General features: G+C 48.6%; 2 protein-coding genes, 1 long non-coding RNA gene and 1 other non-coding gene across 4 annotated transcripts; 1 reads left to right on the plus strand and 3 right to left on the minus strand.

Annotated features, from left to right (window-relative positions):
• The first annotated feature begins 156 nt into the window (after window positions 1-156).
• On the plus strand, window positions 157-3,525 carry LOC140007600 (uncharacterized). The gene is made up of 2 exons (XR_011814886.1): window positions 157-2,266; window positions 3,004-3,525. It is a non-coding gene; the product is annotated as an uncharacterized lncRNA (long non-coding RNA).
• A 356-nt stretch (window positions 3,526-3,881) lies between these two features.
• On the minus strand, window positions 3,882-3,988 carry LOC140007912 (U6atac minor spliceosomal RNA). Its single transcript, XR_011815357.1, has one exon. It is a non-coding gene; the product is annotated as a U6atac minor spliceosomal RNA (small nuclear RNA).
• An 11,402-nt stretch (window positions 3,989-15,390) lies between these two features.
• LOC140007661 (uncharacterized) lies at window positions 15,391-15,981 on the minus strand. Its single transcript, XM_072050605.1, has one exon. It carries the CDS (start codon window positions 15,979-15,981, stop codon window positions 15,391-15,393), a length of 591 nt encoding a protein of 196 aa, XP_071906706.1.
• A 126-nt stretch (window positions 15,982-16,107) lies between these two features.
• On the minus strand, window positions 16,108-16,818 carry LOC140007662 (uncharacterized). The gene has a single exon (XM_072050606.1). The coding sequence runs from the start codon at window positions 16,816-16,818 to the stop codon at window positions 16,108-16,110; it is 711 nt and encodes a 236-aa protein (XP_071906707.1).
• Between the last annotated feature and the right edge of the window lie 367 nt (window positions 16,819-17,185).

Consider the following 17,185-nt stretch of genomic DNA (forward strand, 5'->3'; position numbering starts at 1 on the left):
GCATCACTGTCGTATGAATGCTGTTTGTGGATTTGTCTGCCTGATTCTTTTTTAGTTCCCACAGAAAAACCAGGAACTCATTCTGGAGGAGGACGCCATACCTGAGATGTGCCCCAGGAAATTTCTTTTTGTTCTGTGATTTTAGACAAGGTAAAGCTTTCTACCACAAACTCAGAAACATACAGGATGAAACCATCACCACAGATTTAACAGATTTTAAAACGATTCTGTTTTGGTGATTATTTCGCTTTAAGTGTTCTTTGCTGATTTTATGCATTCTGGATGCATAAAATATTGAGGTAATGAAGATTTTGCTGAGGATGATTTGTAAGTTTTAGGTAGCGATGAAAATTATTCATTTCTTCTGGGATAATGGTAAGGAGAGATTGGTAGAGGGAAACACTGTAATTCCATTTCCTAAACCTCAGCCGAAAAAAAAATCTGAATTAGAGTGGTCCAATTATTCAACAATTCACTGATTTTAAAGTCTATGGACTTACCTTCAGATGCCCATAAAATAGTATCCTGTTGAACATGTTCCATCGTGGTGTTTCTTTGCAGTCTGTGTGGGAGAGTTAGTCCAGAAGTTAACTTGCAGTCAGACATTCCAGTAAAGGTCTCGAATTTTGTTTGGAGGATGATAAAGTTTAATTCTGCCTGTTGACAATATTTGAAGGAGGAAGAGTCTCTGATACCTTCTATATGAGGTTTCAGAGAGCCAATAATGCTTGTTTCCTCTGAGGGTGTGTTTGACCCTTTTGACTAGAATTTGAGTTCCCAATTCTAATCCCATTGTTTGATTGTAACTTTGGTTTGTTATGTTGGAACTCGTATTTAATTGGATATGTGTCTTTTCAACAAAACCAATCAACTATCTTTATTAAGTATTTTGACAAGTTAGCGTCCCAAACTTGTTAATGCAGTACCCCTCTATCATCCTTCCGTTGCAAGTCTATGTTTTATCTGCAAATATCTGTTTTTAGATCCATTATCATATCAGATCTCAAGTCTCTCTCTCCCCCTCTCTCTCTCTCTCCCCCTCCCTCCTTCCCTTCCTCCCTTTAATCCTTCCATCACAAATCTGTGCTTCTATGCAAATACCAATTTTACATCAATTATCATTTTTTACTCAAGCCAACTAGGATTTGTGTTAGCACATTAATACTTTCTTATATTCTTTTCCTCCCCCTCTCTCTATATATATGCCCAATTCACAATGATCACCACTTGCAAAACCCTCTTTTTCCCTCCCTACTCAGCCTTTCAACAGAAATCTGCATTTTCATGCAAATATCAATATTACATCAATTATCGTTTCTATCTCTAGTCAATTCTGATTCGTGTTGCTACTTTTATTATGTTGTTCTATTTCTTTCCTTCTCATAGCTCATTTCATTTTTGTCCCATATGAGTTAGGATCTTGGTGCAAGGGAAATTAGTGCAAGCTTTAAATCAATCTTTCTGGATTCAATTTTGAAGCCTAGGGGCAGTGGATGATTAGTGTTTTGCAATTTCTGATAATAAAAGGAACTCCTTTAATGTATGTCATTTAGTTCAACTTTACCTATGCAACTTTGCACTGATCAGATTTTTCATTTAGTGCTGTATTATACTTGCATGAAAGGCTACCAATGTACAAGGAGTTGTTTCTGTTATTATCATTTTTTTCTGTATTTTCTTTGATAACATTCTTAGTTTGCATATGAATTTTATTGACCATTGATATTTTTTGTGTTTAGTTAGTCTACCATTTACAAAGAATGTTGGCTTTATGTGACCGCACAGGTTTCTTGATTCATGAGCAATATAGCTAGTTCTTTGGGTCAATTTATTGTGTTGTTTTCTTGATCTATATCAGTTGTGCTTATTCAACTATCTCATGCTTGAAACAGTTCAAGGTATAGAGATGACTTTCGATTTTGCTTTAGTGCTAAGATCACTGGGATGGCTAAATATTTGTTTCTGAATATATGTGAATCAACAGCTTGTAAGTTGCTTCCAATCCGGCATGTATTCAATTTTAATTCAACAATTTGTTAAAAAGTCAAATTGACTTTTTCTAGGCCATTTCAAATGTAGATTTGGCAACCACTAGGAATTCATAAGCGTTGGTATTTACATCTTTTTTGACTCACTGTTCATTCAAAAAGCCCAAAACTTTTTTTTTTTTTTTTGTTCCAGGCCCTGACATAGAGAAATTTCCTGAATGCACAAGGCATTGTGGATACTAGACTTGCTTTACCAGCATTGAATGTTGGATTTTTGGGTACTATCCTTCTTCTATCAAAGGAATTTTTGGGTATTTTTATTGCTTGTATCTCTGTAGGTATTTGTTGAAGTGCAAGACTGGGTCTTTTGGTGATGTTCTAATTTGTACCCTTTTGGTTCTTTTAGTAGTCTTGAACTTGAAGTAATCTACAGGGATCGGCTGCTGATTAGTTTAGCATTTGCCTTAGTGATGTTGGATTTAGAGATTTGAGTATAATCTTTGCATATGGGCATAATGATGGAACTTCTTTGTGTGGTTCAGGTCATTTTGTCAAAAGCGGAATAGAAAAGAGTTCTCAGAGTTTTATTGTTTGTATTACAGACTCGTTTGAAATACGTTTGTTACTAGAAATGTCTAAGCTTTGACAGCATGATGTAGCAAAAGGTTTGTTTGAAATTCATTTGCCGATTGAAAAGCCTAAGCTTTAATGAGATAAACTGATGTAAGGCTTCTATGATATTGGACTGTTGATAACATCTTGGAATTGGGCTGTCAGGTTCTATGATTTGTCTGTGTAAATCAATTCATCTGATTTTTAAAAGAATAATTAAAACATAATAATTTAGCATTAGATAACGAGTACTTAATTATTTGTGGTAGCTCTCTTGACCTTCATGCTGCGTTGATCTTTTGGCTGTTCAGCTGCTCTGACCTCTCAAGTTGTTAGTTAACTTGCTGATATGTTTTACTCAGCATTTCCTTATGGCGTGCAATGTCTTCTTCTACCATCACAGGATTCCAGCAATTATTCTCAGGAATCTAAAGAGCACCGGGTGTGAAAGCTTCAAGGTGCTGATCGAAAAGTTACTCGAGGGAAAGAGATGCAGAGGAAGGGAAGATTCAGAGCTCCTTGACTTGTGTGACATTCTAGTGTATGTAACAAATTTTTTCAGTCAATCTATCACAACTGCAACAGGCATTGGAAGATTGATACTTATGATTCAGCAAATGACAAGATTAATCTTGATAAGGGCTTCTATGTTCGATTCCGTTTGTAGATGGCCAAACTCTCTCGAGGTTCTTGAGTTAGTGGTAAGGGTTTCTCAGAATCTGCGTTTCACTCATTGTTTTTGCGTCCATTGCCCTTAATTGGGGCAAAGGGTTTGGTTGGATCAACATTCTAGATAGCAAGCAACTAAGAGCAGCTATACACTAGATTATTGGCGGGAAGCTTTTTATTTGCCCTGCTTTCTTGTAGTAAGTTTTTTGTTGATAAACGAGGAATTGGATCTATTTCAAAACTCTCAAATTATCAACTTTCTTGCTTATTTAAGTATCTCAAAATAAAATTATCTGTATTCCCGAATCGATGGGAGCTGAACTGCCATCAGACCAGACGAATGTATTACGTACCCGTATGGATTTAAGCCACTTAAAAGTTACAAGACGTATATTGTAACAAGAAACATTAAAGGCTACGATAATCGAGTAGTGACCAACAGCCTAAATAGTCTTTGATTTTTTTAACATTTAGTTAATATATGATTTTCTAAATAAGCATTTGTTGTTAAGCTGAAAAAATAATTGGCTGTTGGTTTTTCCAACAGTTAGTTAATATATGATTTTTCTAAATAGACATTTGTTGTTAAGCTGAAAAAAATTTTAAAAAAAAAAAAAAATTGGGTTAGAGATCCACCGAAGTGGGTAGCCTTAACCGGATGTGTTGGTAACAGGTAAAGCCCGAAGGCTGTTCCCGTCCCTGTCGGGTGAGATGCCAACTGAAGAAGCGCTGAACTTCCCCGGACCGAGCTGAACTGATGAGCTCGGGGTGCTGATGGAAGAGTTGGTCCTAAGCCTGCAAAACAAACAAGGAGGAACTGGAAGAGGGGGCCCGAGGGTTGTCCCCGAGGGCACTCCGACGGTCAAGTTAGTTTTCCGGTGAGTAGAGTTCACGGGAAGCAATAACAACCAGGAGTAATTTTCCTAGAGTGAGCGTACCTTGTACAGTTGACGTGTGCTATCATTTATAGCTGTGAGGGAGTCCGACCTCCGTACGTTTCGGGACCTGCCCAAAATAGTCGGTATACCGCACGGAGGGGGATTATCCCCGACCTCTTCAGGACGGACCCTTGCCTCCTTCGTGAGCCCTAGCGATGCGGCCCGGGTCGACTGCCAGGGGCCAGGGGCCGAAGCCCAACTCGGCCCTGTCTGGGCTGCCACGTGTCCAGGCCCAGGATGAGGCCTCTGCACTAGCCCCCTAGATTAGGTAGGGCTGTCAGGCAGACCTAATCTACCTCTGCCATGTGGGAGGCCAGAGCCGCGCACTACTCTGCCCAGGTCATTCCTGGTACAGTACTGTCACAGGGGCACTGCACCCACGTCCCTTCAGTTGTCGCGCCTCTTCGATTTTCGTACCAGCATTAAATGCGTTCACATGGGACGGTTCAATTTCAAGCAACCGTTTTCCCCCCATTTTCCCCCCTATAAATAGGGGTTACCACATTTCCATCCGCTCCATTTGCCATTTCTCCTTTCCTTAACGCATCCTCACATTCCCAGAAGTTCCAGACGCAAAGCTTCCGGCCCTCAGTGCCCAGATTCCGGCCACTCTTTCCCTTTTCTCGCTTCAGTCATCAGTAAGTCCCTTCTCACAGCGTCTCCTCCTGTTTTTTATGTCGGATTCTTCCGACGCTACTTCCTCTGCCCCCAGAATTCTGGTCCGCCGCAAAGCTCCCAGAATCAACATTCTCTCCTCGCCTTCACCCTCATCTTCATCACCATCTTCTCCTCCTCCCCTTTCCTCTTCTTCTGTTTCCCATCCCAGCTTCCACACTTCAGACTCGCGTGGTTCCACTGACAACATGAGTTCTCCATCCGTCCATTCCCCTTCTGCCCAGGCCCTCGAGGAGGCAGCTGAGCTTGATGCCCTTATCGAGCGACAGGCCGCCTCCACCTCCTCCCCCCAGTCTCCACATGACTCCCCTGGCGGAGCCCAGGGGGGAGCTGGGGAGGATAGGAATTCCTCCGGGGGGACCCCTGCTCCCGAGCAGAGGGAGAATCCCGAATTCTCCTACGTTTACCCCGACCTGCAGGAGGCAACCCTCTCACCCAAGGCTGTGGCCGAGCTGGCCAAGTCTTATTCCATTCCCCCGGCTTACGAGCCTAGGGCAGTCGGGCCCGACGACCGAGCCTGCAGACCTCCCCCCGGTTTCGTAGCCATCTATAGGGAGCAGCTCATCGCAAGGCTCCGCCTCCCCATTCCTTCGGCTCTTACCGAGATTCTGAACTATTGGGGGCTCAGAATCACCCAGTTTCACCCCACCTCTATCAGGATAATCACCGGATTCCTGATCTACTGCCTTCTCTGCGATATCCCTTACTCTCTCTCCCTCTTCCGAGCCGCCTTCATCCTTAAGGCCACCCTCCCTGGATGGTACTACTTCTCCCGCCGTGGTCCCCAAACCAAGGGAGGGAAAGGTGCCCAGGAGTTGTTCCACGGACTCCCCAACTCCGTGAAGGATTGGAAGGAGGACTTCTTCTTCGTCAGGGCCACACATTTTCCCCCTAATGTGTGGAAGGTTGGGGGGGTCAAGGCCGACCCCTACCCGGGGGACCTGGACTACGAAACCCTCAGCCAGCTGTCGGACTCCAAGGTGAAACTTGATGCCACCAAGTTTTTCACTGAGCAGATCTCCGCGGCCGGGCTGATGGGGACGTTGTCCGGAACCTCTGGGGAGGTGGTGACCCCCGAGCCCAACCTTGGCACCTGTAACGCTGACTTTGCCCTTGTTGCCTGTTGTGTTTACAGTATATTGCAATTTTTGAACTGTCCCGTCCTGACCCGTTGTATTTACTGCAGTGAGAAAGCTTTCCAAACTGCTGGGCGCGTCCTTTGAGGAGGCCACCCCCACCCCTCAGCCAGAGACCACCCAGGGGGCTTCTGCGGCCTCCCAGGCTCCAGGGGGCAGCTCAGCCCCCCAGACAGGAGCGCCGCAGCCATCCCCCTCCAAACAGGCCGCCAACAAGAAGAAGGCGACCGGGCAGAAGAAAGGCAGGGTTGACGAGCCCTCTCAGGCCGGGCAAAAGAAGCTCGCGCTGGCCGTGCCACAACCGCTCCCCCTGGCGTCATCCGGGGGCCCAGTCCATGTAGGCGTCGGCTCGGCGGAGGAGCATGCTCTGGAGTCCCCTCCTCCGAGCTTGTGGCACTTCCGCCACATCCTCCCCCAGAAGCCGAGCCAAGCCCCCACCATGCACGACCCCCGCCACTTCTGCCCCTCCTGGAAGCTCTCCATCAACGACCGGTCCCAATTCCCTGAGGCAGCTCGGGAGCTGATGGTGGGCTCGGTCCTCTCGCGGGACAGGAGGTGGATGGAGCTCGCCGACCCGGCCGAGCTCCAGGACATGTACTTCACCGCCCAGGCCCAAGTAAGTTCTCTACCCTTGGGCTAGTTGCGCCTGTGTTTTGACGGAGTAGCGTAGCGTGCTGACCTGTTTTTTCCCTCAGGCAAACGCTGCTGGTGCTGCCCTGGTGACCCGCTTCTCCGAGCTGTCTCCTGACTTGGAGAAATTGCGGAAGAAGCATCAGGAGGCAAAGCAGAAACTCACCCAGGCCCTCAAGGAGGCGGCCTCCCTGAAGGCCAAGCTGGGTAAGGCGGAGAAAGGGCTGGACACCGCCCAGGTCCAGCTCGCCTCCGTCAGGTCGGAGCTCGACCAGGAGAAGGCGGGAGTGGAGAAGCTGAGGGAGGAGCATGCCATCGAGCTCTCCGGCACCGTCAGCCGGGAGCGCAAGAAGGCTGTTCGGGAGTTCATCTCCTCCAAACAATTTGAGGAGGACGTTGCCCTGCTCTGCGAGCCCACCTTTCAGGTCGGCTTCACGCGAGCCCTGGACAGGGTCCATGCACTCGGCCTGCCTGGCTTCGACTTGGCTACTTTCAAGGAGTACAACCCTAAAGTCGAGGAGAAGGTAGACTGGCTCTTCGATGGGTACTGCAAGGGGCATGCCCTGAAGGAGTTGGTGCGCAGGACCGATGTGGGGGTCGAACTAGCGGAGGTCCCCTTGGAGGAGGACCAGGACCCCGGCAAGGCTCTCGGGAAGGAGCCGGTGGCCTAGAGCGGCGACCACTCCAGAAGTCCTTTCCGTCTTCTTATAAGGATGTGACCATGCTCCAGTTGAAAATGCTCTTGAAGGTCCATCTGAGACGGAAAGGCTCCCCTGCTTCTGACTTCCTGAATAGCCTTCACCATACACCTCCCAACATGCCTAAGGTGTACCTTCAGCTCCCGCTCCGGGCGGGCCACCAGCAAGACTGCCAGCTCGGAAATTTTGTAATAGATAGGCAGGGAACTTTGTAATAGATAGGCTTTGAAGGTATATATAAAACTCAAAGAGGATTGTTTCGCATTTCCTGCCTGCTCCCAACTTTAGCACCCAACGCCATGTGCCGACCTCCTGGGTCGAGCACCTAACACGTCCCCTTTTTAATCTGACAGTTGAGTTATCAAAGACAGTCAGACCATCAAAATCATGCGCCGACCCCACAGGTCGAGCGCAACATAGACCCCTCCAGGGGACGAGCCGGCCTCTTGGGGCTGAGCATCGAATTTTTTGGGATGTCCCTGCCGACCTCTGGGGTCGAACGTCTAACCGCGGGCGTTCGTGCCGACCTCCTGATCGAGCGGCCAACCTCGAAGGCGTTCATGCCGATCTCCCGGGTCGAGCGTCGAAGCGCACACTATCCAACCCAGAGTAGTCCATGCCACGCCGACCTCTAAGGGCCGAACGTCTAACTCTCGGAGTCCACAACCCCGAGCCGTGCCGACCTCTTGGGGTCGAGCACTCACTCCGAGATTCCCACTCTGCCGACCTCCTGGGATCGAACGTTCACTTAGAATCTTTGGGAACCTCACCCGTGCCGACCTCCTGGGTCGAGCATCCACTTGGCAGCTTTGGAAGCGTTAACCCGTGCCGACCTCTCGGGGTCGAGCGTCGCCTTCCTTTCGTCCAAGTTCTCGATTGTGCCGACCTCCTGGGTCGAGCACTCACTTGGAGGCTCCGGAAGTGTTAACCCGTGCCGACCTCTCGGGGTCGAGCATCGCCTTCCTTTCGTCCAAGTTCTCGATCGTGCCGACCTCCTGGGTCGAGCACTCACTTGGAGGCCCTGAAAGTGTTAACCCGTGCCGACCTCCCGGGGTCGAGCATCACTCCCTTTCGCCCAAGTTCTCGATCGCGCCGACCTCCCGGGTCGAGCACTCCGAATTTTTGGAAGCCTTACTCGTGCCGAACTCTCGGGGTCGAGCAGCACCTAGCTTCTCAAAGGCGTCCGCCGACCTCTTGGGGTCGAGCACTCCCGCGCTCTCGAAGGATCTTAAGGGTTTTTCACCGTTTATCCCCCTAACCCCCCACTAGGACATTTAGTGAGGTAAAGCTAAGTGTGCTAGTGTAGGATTTAAACTTAAAAGGCAAACAAGTACAAATAAAATTTGAACTTGACAATCGAGCATTTATTGAATCATGAAACTAAAATTCAAATTTCAAAAAACAGACAGCCAGTCACCCTGACCTAACCTACGCTACGAACAGTCGCAAATTGGAGAAGTTCCAAGTGCGGGGTACCTCTGTCCCATCCACTTTTGCGAGTCTGCAGTAACCAGCCCGGCTGGCTTCCAGGACCTTGTACGGTCCCTCCCAGTTCGGGTCGAGTTTGTTGGAACTGTAAGCTCTGCTGATCGAGTTCTTTCGCAGGACCAGGTCTCCTGGCTGGAACTGAATGTTTCTTACTCGGGCGTTGTGATAGCGGGCTAGTTGGCCCTTGTACTTAACCATCTGTATCGCCGCTTCTTCACGCTTAGCCTCCAGCATGTCCAAATTGCACCTTAGCTCCTCTCCATTGGCTGTCGCAACGAAATTCTGCGTCCGAGGCGATGGGAGACCGATCTCTGCGGGGACCACCGCCTCCACCCCATAAGTCAGAGAGAACGGGGTCTCTTGGGTGGCCGTCCTGGGCGTGATGCGGTAAGCCCAGAGGACACTAGGGAGTTCCTCTAACCAGCTAGACTGGGCTAGCTTCAGTCTAGTTTTTAGTCCTTACAGGATGGTTCGATTAGCGTTCTCCACCTGACCGTTAGCCTGGGGGTGGCCGACCGACGTGAAGTGTTGATTGATCCCGAACTCGGCGCACCAGCTCTTGAAGGGGTTTTCGGCGAACTGTCGCCCGTTGTCAGATATCAGGACATGCGGAATCCCGAAACAGCAGACTATGTTTTTCCAAAAGAACTTCTGGATTGCCCTCCCTGAGATAGTGGCCAGGGGCTCAGCTTCCATCCACTTGGTGAAGTAGTCGATGGCCACCACGAGGTGCTCGTACCTCCCCGGTGCTCGAGGGAAAGACCCCAGGAGGTCTATCCCCCACTGGGCGAAGGGCCAAGGACTGTGGATGGGGACCATTTCCTGAGCTGGCTGGTGGCGCAAAGGGGCGTGTACCTGGCAAGCTCGGCACCTTTGCACCAACATGGCGAAATCTCGGAATATTGAGGGCCAATAATAGCCCAGGAGAAGGCACTTTTTGGCCAATGTACGGGACCCTACATATGCCGCACATAGGCCCTCATGGATTTTGTAACGCCCCGAGGCAGAAGAAAGGGAAAAATTTCTGGTGAATAGAGTTTTGTGGGGGAATCCGGCCAGAAGCCGTGCAAATTCCTTATATTTTTCTTAAAATTTCCTTTTCTTTGACAAATACCACTTTATAGTGGCCCTACTACTCAATCACCCCACAATAAGTGCCAATGAATCTAGAAAATAGGGTTTCACGCTTCGGTTTCAAGTTTGGAGCAAAATTAGGGTTTTCGCGATTTTTCGCCGGATGAATTTTCGGTACAGAGTAAGGATTAATTTTGGGGATTAAAAGTGACTTTTAAGTGAGAAATAATATGTGAATTGGAGCAATGAGATAAGGTTAGTGAATGGAAAGTAAAAACCCTAGTACGGGTGTTTTTAAGAGAAACGGCGCGAACCGGCGGGTCCCGCGTACTACCGTTTGAACGCACCACTTGACCACCATTTTTGCTTACCAAACAAATTTATTGAACTTGAGCAAAATATCTTCCCTCTTGACAGCAAGCTTGACCGAAATTTGTGGTCCATATGCAAAGGGAAAGAAAGAGAAAATTTTGTGGCCAAGATTAGTCCAAGTGTTTGCCCAATTTGTGGACACCATTAGTCCTAATCCTCTTGCTTTATTATAAGGCAACTAAGCTCCATTTCTCTTCATATTTCTGCCAAGGAGCCGAGAGAGAGAGAGGGGAAGAATAAGAGATAAATTTCTTCATTTCTTCTTGATTCAAGCTACAAAGCAAGAAATCAAAAGAACTAAACCGATTAAACTTGTTTTTGAGTGACTAGTTAGTGAGTTTTTTGAAGGAGAAAGCTTGGGCTTCTCTTAGTGACCTCTAGTCAAGGTAAGAGAGCTTATCTCTCCAAGTTTTGCTTTCAATTTTGTTAAATTAAGCTTGGCAACTTGATTTTATGGTGAAATCATGGATGATTAGCATGTTTTAGAAGTTTTCCCCTTTCTTATTTGATGACTAGGGTTTGGGGAAATTCTGCCCAATTTATTGTATGATACTTATATGTTGCAATTAAGGTTTTATAAGGTGTTTTGGTCAAGGTTTGTAAAATCGGAATCCTACGTAGGATCGATTTTAGTTTCACAAGATCGGATCGTAGGATCGGATCGTAGAATCGTAAGATCCTACCAAAAGCTCCTAATTGCAATTAAAGGTTGCAATTCTTTGATAAATTACAAATATATCACAAATATTTTCATTTACTTGCAAAATGGAGTTTCGTATTTCACAAATTTACAAAAAAATTGTAGGATCGTACGATCCTACCGATCCTACGATTCTACTATCCTACACGATCCTACCGATTCTGCTACGATTCTATGCGATCCTACAGAGATTAATATGATTTGCGACTCTGAATACGATCCGGATCGATTTTGGTTATCCGGATCGTAGGATCGTACGATCCTACGATCCGAATCGCGATTTTGACAACTATGGTTTTGGTAGTGATTGGACCAAGAAATTAAGGAAAATTGAGAAAGTTCCATTGATTACAAAAAATTCCAGAATCTGGAAAATTTTTCCCAACATTCTGTCCGAATTTGTAACTGTATGTTAGAGGCCGAATTGGCCTTAGGTCAAAGAAGGAAAGTTGTAGAGAATGGTATTTTATAGGTGCCTACAAAATTTCAGCTCAATCGGAGCAACGTTGGTCATGAAAAGTCCAAAATACCCTTACTATTTTATGTATTTCCCAGCAGTCCGTTTCATCAGTTAAGTCCAGTTTATCACGTTTCTTGACTGGGAGCCGTACTGATTTAGCTTTTTACCAAAACATGAAAGTTGTGGCATTTTGTCTTAACTTTCAAATGCCTCTAAGAACACCTGAATTGGACTTTTGTACACTGAGTTATGTCCATTACAGTGTAATGCGATTAAACAGCCGACGAATTGGTTTCTGGTTTAGTAATTTGAGACTCTGACCAAGTTACATTAGAAACTGGACTAAGTGACCTTCATGAACATTGTAGCTCTGTGTCTTAGCTTCGAAACGACATAGGTTGCGTCTCAATCCGATAAGCGTAGCCTCAGATATGTTATTTCCGCATTCATACGTCAAATCTGTCTTGTGTTAAATTGAATTTCTGCACTTGTTATTGTTGTGATTCTTGTTATTATGCTATTGTGAGCCTATGGAACGGCTCTTGACATGAATTGTTGATATATGTGATGTTGGGTTGTGGTTGAGAAAAGTAATGAAGCCTAAATGGCTGGAAAATTAGGTAAACACAAAGGGCATGCTGCCCGAATTTTTACTCGAGAACTAGAAAACTATATTAGCGACTTGAGTGAAGGTTAAGTACTTATTACTTGAACTAGTTAGGACCTTTGCTACTATGTTTCTCGAGTGTTATACGTTAGAATTTGGCCGAACTTGTACCCTTGAGGAAAAGCCTAATGGCCAATGTAAACTTGAATTTCCTTGTACTTTCAACTCAAGTATTATTTCCAAGCATCTATGTTACAAAACCTTATGATTTGTAAAGCGAGCAAGTTTCCACGAGTGTCTTTCAAATGAATTTCAATTGGTTGGTTCTTAATGAACGGAACGTTTAAGTTTCGAATCTTACTCGTGTTTCAAAGTTCTCAAATTGGATTTCTATCGCAGATCTGGACTTCAAACATGGAGTATAGTTGAACGTGAATACTTGAAGCACTATAATTGGAGTGAATGATCCCTCGACTGTCCCAAAGTTACTTTTGAACTAATTCTTGCATTTATTACTCCATTGCATATCATTTGGGGTTCGGGTGTGTGCCATGACATAATTTGGCTCCAATGAGTTCCTGAAAAGTCTTGTGCTTAGAACCAATGTCTCCACTATTGTTTACACATTCTTTGGAGCACGATGGCTCCTTACTTCTGTTTCATGGTTACTTGATCTAAACAAGCATTGGATATTTAAGTACAAGAACTTCACTGGCTCACATGAGCAATAAATGAACATTTGATTACTGCATCATGACATCATATTAATGCTTTATTGTGAAATATACTTGGCTGTTGATTTTACTGGTCACTCGCTGAGTTTCTAACTCACCCCCTATTATCTTCTTCTCCCCACAGGGATCGAGGTAAAGGAAGAACTTGTATATGGATCTTTGTGTGGCTGGATGGCGTACATCTTATATAGTTTAGTTTTGGTTTTGGTTTATGTACTTTTGGGCTTGTATAAATATTTGGAATTGAATCGGATGTAAATCTACGTTTTACGCTTAGAACTAGTTTCCGCTTCGCTTATGATATATAATTTTGGGAAATTGGATGTATTATTTGAGTTGTACCTTGTAATTTACTTGAGGAATGTAGTAAGTGAGTGAGTCCCGGCGAGAGTTGGGCAGACGGCCCGCTAAACCCTCTGGTACGCCTTAGGGGAGGTGGGATCGTTACAGATTTCACGGAGGACGTAGTCACCTTCCTCCGAAGTCACGCACTTTAGCCAGGGGGACAGATACGACCTCCTGTAGAGGGTTCCCCCGGCGTAGGCGTACCCGGAAGCTCGGAGCTGGAGTCGGCGGGCCTCCGTTTTGTCCCTGGGAAGGATTCCTGAGCTAAGGAAGTCCACCGGAGGGGTCATCCATGTGGCCGAGCCGTCTATGGCCAAGACCTGAACTTGGTTAATACTTTTGTGCCTGATCACCTCTACCAAGACCTCCTTGCTTAGGTGGGCGAACGAGTAGGACGCCAGCTTTGACAGGGCGTCTGCGCGCTTGTTCTGGGACCTTGGCACCCGCTCGATTTCAAAAGTCTCGAACGGGGCCACTGCCTCTCGTACCTTAGCCAGGTACTTCTTCATGACCTCCTCCTTGGCCTCGTACTCCCCGAGGACTTGGAGGACTTGGAGGACGACGAGCTGCGAGTCGCTCCGAACCCGGATTGCGGTGATGCCCATCTGGTGGGCTATCCGCAATCCTGTCAACAGGGCCTCATACTCCGCCTCGTTGTTGGACGCCGGGAAGTCAAACCTGAGGGCGTAGGTTAGCTCCTCCCCTGTGGGCGAGATGAGTAGCAGGCCAGTTCCGCTCCCTTCTTTGCTCGACGCTCCATCTACGAACAACACCCATGGCTCCTCCGGCGGCGCGTCTATCGGCGAAGGGTTAGTCTCGGCCAGGGTCAGGCTGGTGCCCTCAGCCAGGAAGTCTGCCAAGGCCTGAGCCTTGATCGCGGTGCGGGGCTTATAGCCAATGTCGTACTCGGCCAGCTCGACAGCCCATTTGGTCATCCTGCCCGAGACCTCGGGCTTGGTGAGTATCTGACGCAAGGGCTGGTCGGTCAGGACTATGATACTGTGGGCCTGAAAGTAAGGGCGGAACTTGCGAGCGGCGTGTACCAAGGCAAGGACCAACTTTTCAGCCGGCGTGTATCGCGTCTCTAGCCCCTGTAAAGCACGACTGCGTAGTACACCGGTCTTTGAGCCCCCCCGTCCTCCCGCACCAAGACAGCGCTAACGGCCTCGTTGCAGGCGGACAGGTACAGGAACAGGGTCTCCCCCTGCTCCGGGGCTGTCAGAGCCGGTAGCTCGGCCAAATAGGCCTTCAGGTCGACGAAAGCTTTCTGGCACTCCTCCGTCCATTGGAAATCTTTAGGCGCTTTTAGGATGCGGAAGAAGGGCAGCCCCCGGACCGCGGAACGCGAGAGGAATCTGTTCAGGGCGGCCATACTTCCTGTGAGCCGCTGAACTTCCTTTACGTTCCTGGGGGAGCCATGTCCATTATAACTTGGAGCTTGTCCGGGTTGGCCCGGATCCCTTCTCGGGACACCAAGAACCCTAAGAACCTTCCAGACCTGACCCCGAAGGTGCACTTCTTCGGGTTCAACCGCATCCTGCTCTCCCTGAGGATATCCAGGATCTCCCTCAGGTTGGGGACGAGCTGCTGATCAGTTCGGCTTTTAACGATCATGTCGTCCACATACACCTCCATGCTTCGGCCGATCTGATTTTGGAACATCTTGTTCACCAGGCGCTGGTAGGTAGCTCCAGCGTTCTTCAGCCCGAATGGCATGGTCCTATAGCAGTAGGTTCCTTCCTCCGTAATGAAGGAGGTCTTCTCTCGATCCTCCTCCGCCATCTCGATCTGGTGGTACCCCTTAAAAGCATCCAGAAAATACAAGACGTCAAAACCCACATTAGAATCTACTAACCTGTCGATCCTTGGCAGGGGGAAACAGTCTTTAGGGCAGGCCTTGTTGAGGTCCGTGAAGTCAACGCACATCCTCCAGGTCTGGTCTTCCTTCTTAACCAGGACAGGATTGGCCAGCCAGGTCGGGTAGTAGACCTCCAAAATGATTTTGGATTCTAGCAGTTTCCCGACCTCGTTCTTGATTACCTCGTTCCTTTCTGGGGCGAAACTCCTCTTTTTCTGCTTGACTGGCTTGAAGCGAGAATCCACGTCAAGATGGTGGACTGCTAGATCGGTCGGGATCCCGGGCATGTCATCCACCGACCAAGCGAAGACCTGGGAGTATTCCCTTAATAGAGCCTTCAAGCCCTCCTTCTCCTCGGGGGACAGCAGCGCGCCTATGCGGATCACCTAGTCTGGCCGGTCTTCCCTCAAGGGAATTCCTCGATTTCGTCCTGGGTACCCGGCTGCCGGGTTTCATCCCCCGGGATGTAAGGCTCCAGACAGGTCGTCTGAACGACCACCTTCTCTGGCCCGCGGAGCGTTGCCAGGTAGCAGGCTCTGGCTACCTCTGGGTCACCGTGCACCTCGGCTATCCCTGCGGGAGTAGGGAACTTGACACTGAGATGGAGAGTAAAGGGAATGGCCCGGAGGGCGTTCAGAGCAGGTCTCCCAAGGAAAACATTGTACGGCGACGCTTGTTTGACCACCACAAAGTTAACAGAGATGGTCCGGCATTTGGGAGCCTGCCCTACCGTGACCATCAAGGTGATCATTCCCTCCGGATTGATGGGCGAACCTGTGAAACCTACCAGAGGTGTTCGGACCGGGGTCAGTTGGTCATCCTTCAATCCGAGCTCCTTGAACACCCGATAGAACATAATGTCAACTGCGCTCCCTTGGTCGACATACACTTTCTTCACCCGGTAGTTGTTGGTGACAATGTCTATCACAATGGCCTCGTGATTTCCGGACGCCAGGGGGACCGCATCCTTTGGCCCGAAAGTTATCTCCTCGTCCATACGCAGGCGCTTCAGGGAATCATCCGCCTCGGGGGGAGGTCGCCTATTCTTCCAAGCTGTGTGGCTGTCCCCCCCCGTGGGGCCCCCAGCGATGGTGTTTATCACCTCCGCGAGGTTCTGATTGTCCTAGTCGGGCGAATGGCCCCAAGGGGCATCGCGTCGCTCAGGACGGTCGCGACGCTGTACCTCACGCCGGTCCCCATAGTAATGGCGCCCGAACTCCTGGCCCGGTCGGTCATGGCGTACGAACCGTCCCAGAAAGCCGCGCTGGATCAGGTTCTCGATCTCCTTCTTTAGGGCCCAGCATCCCTCCGTGTCGTGCCCCACGTCGCGGTGAAAGGCACAGTACCGGTCCTGATTCCTCTTGTTCCGAGGTGTTCCCATCTTTGGCGGCCGATCTCCCAGCCCTTCCGCTTCCATAACAGACAAGATCTGGGCTCTAGGCCGTGTCAGAGGGATGTAGCTCTTCTCCGAGAGCGGTGGCGGAACGGGTGCCTTCTCCTTCGAGAGTCGATCAAAGACGTTCTTCTTGGCCGGGACGTCCTTGCCCTCTTGGGGGTTTGTTCGACCCTTCCAATCTCCGAGCTCTCGATCTGATTCCTTCTTCAGGCGGCCTGCCTCCTCCGCATTAGCGGCCGCGTGCGCCCGGGTTAGGAGCTCCTCCAGGTTTACGGGAGGCTTCTTGGCCAACTCGTAGAAGAGCTCCTCTACCCTGAGCCCGTTCGTGAATACGGCCATTACCACTTTCTCGTCTTTATCCCTTACCTGCAAGCTCTCCGCGTTGAAGCGGGTCATGAAGTTCCTCAACGACTCGTCGGGCTTCTGCCGGATAGACATCAGGTGGGTGGCGTTCTTCGCATAGGTCTTCGAGGAGACGAACTGGGCGACGAACTGCCTAGCCAGCTCGGGAAAACTCCGGATAGACCCTGGTGCCAAGCCTTAGAACCAGAGCCGAGCTTTCCCCTTCAAGAATATAAGGAAAGTCTTGCAGCGGATCTCATCCGCAGCAGTTTGTAGTCGCATGTGCGTCAGGAAGACGGAGAGGTGGTCTTCCGGGTCTGTTGAAGCGTCATACATCTCGATGCTAGGGATCTTAAACCTCCGGGGCAGCGGGTAGTCCTCTATCTCCCGGACGAAAGGCGAGATCGCGTAGTTGTTCTAGTACGGCCTTGGCCTCAAGATCTGCTCGAGCTCATCTCGGACA

The sequence above is a fragment of the Coffea arabica genome, chromosome 5c (genome assembly GCF_036785885.1).
Source record: "Coffea arabica cultivar ET-39 chromosome 5c, Coffea Arabica ET-39 HiFi, whole genome shotgun sequence".
Classification (NCBI taxonomy): Eukaryota; Viridiplantae; Streptophyta; class Magnoliopsida; order Gentianales; family Rubiaceae; genus Coffea; species Coffea arabica.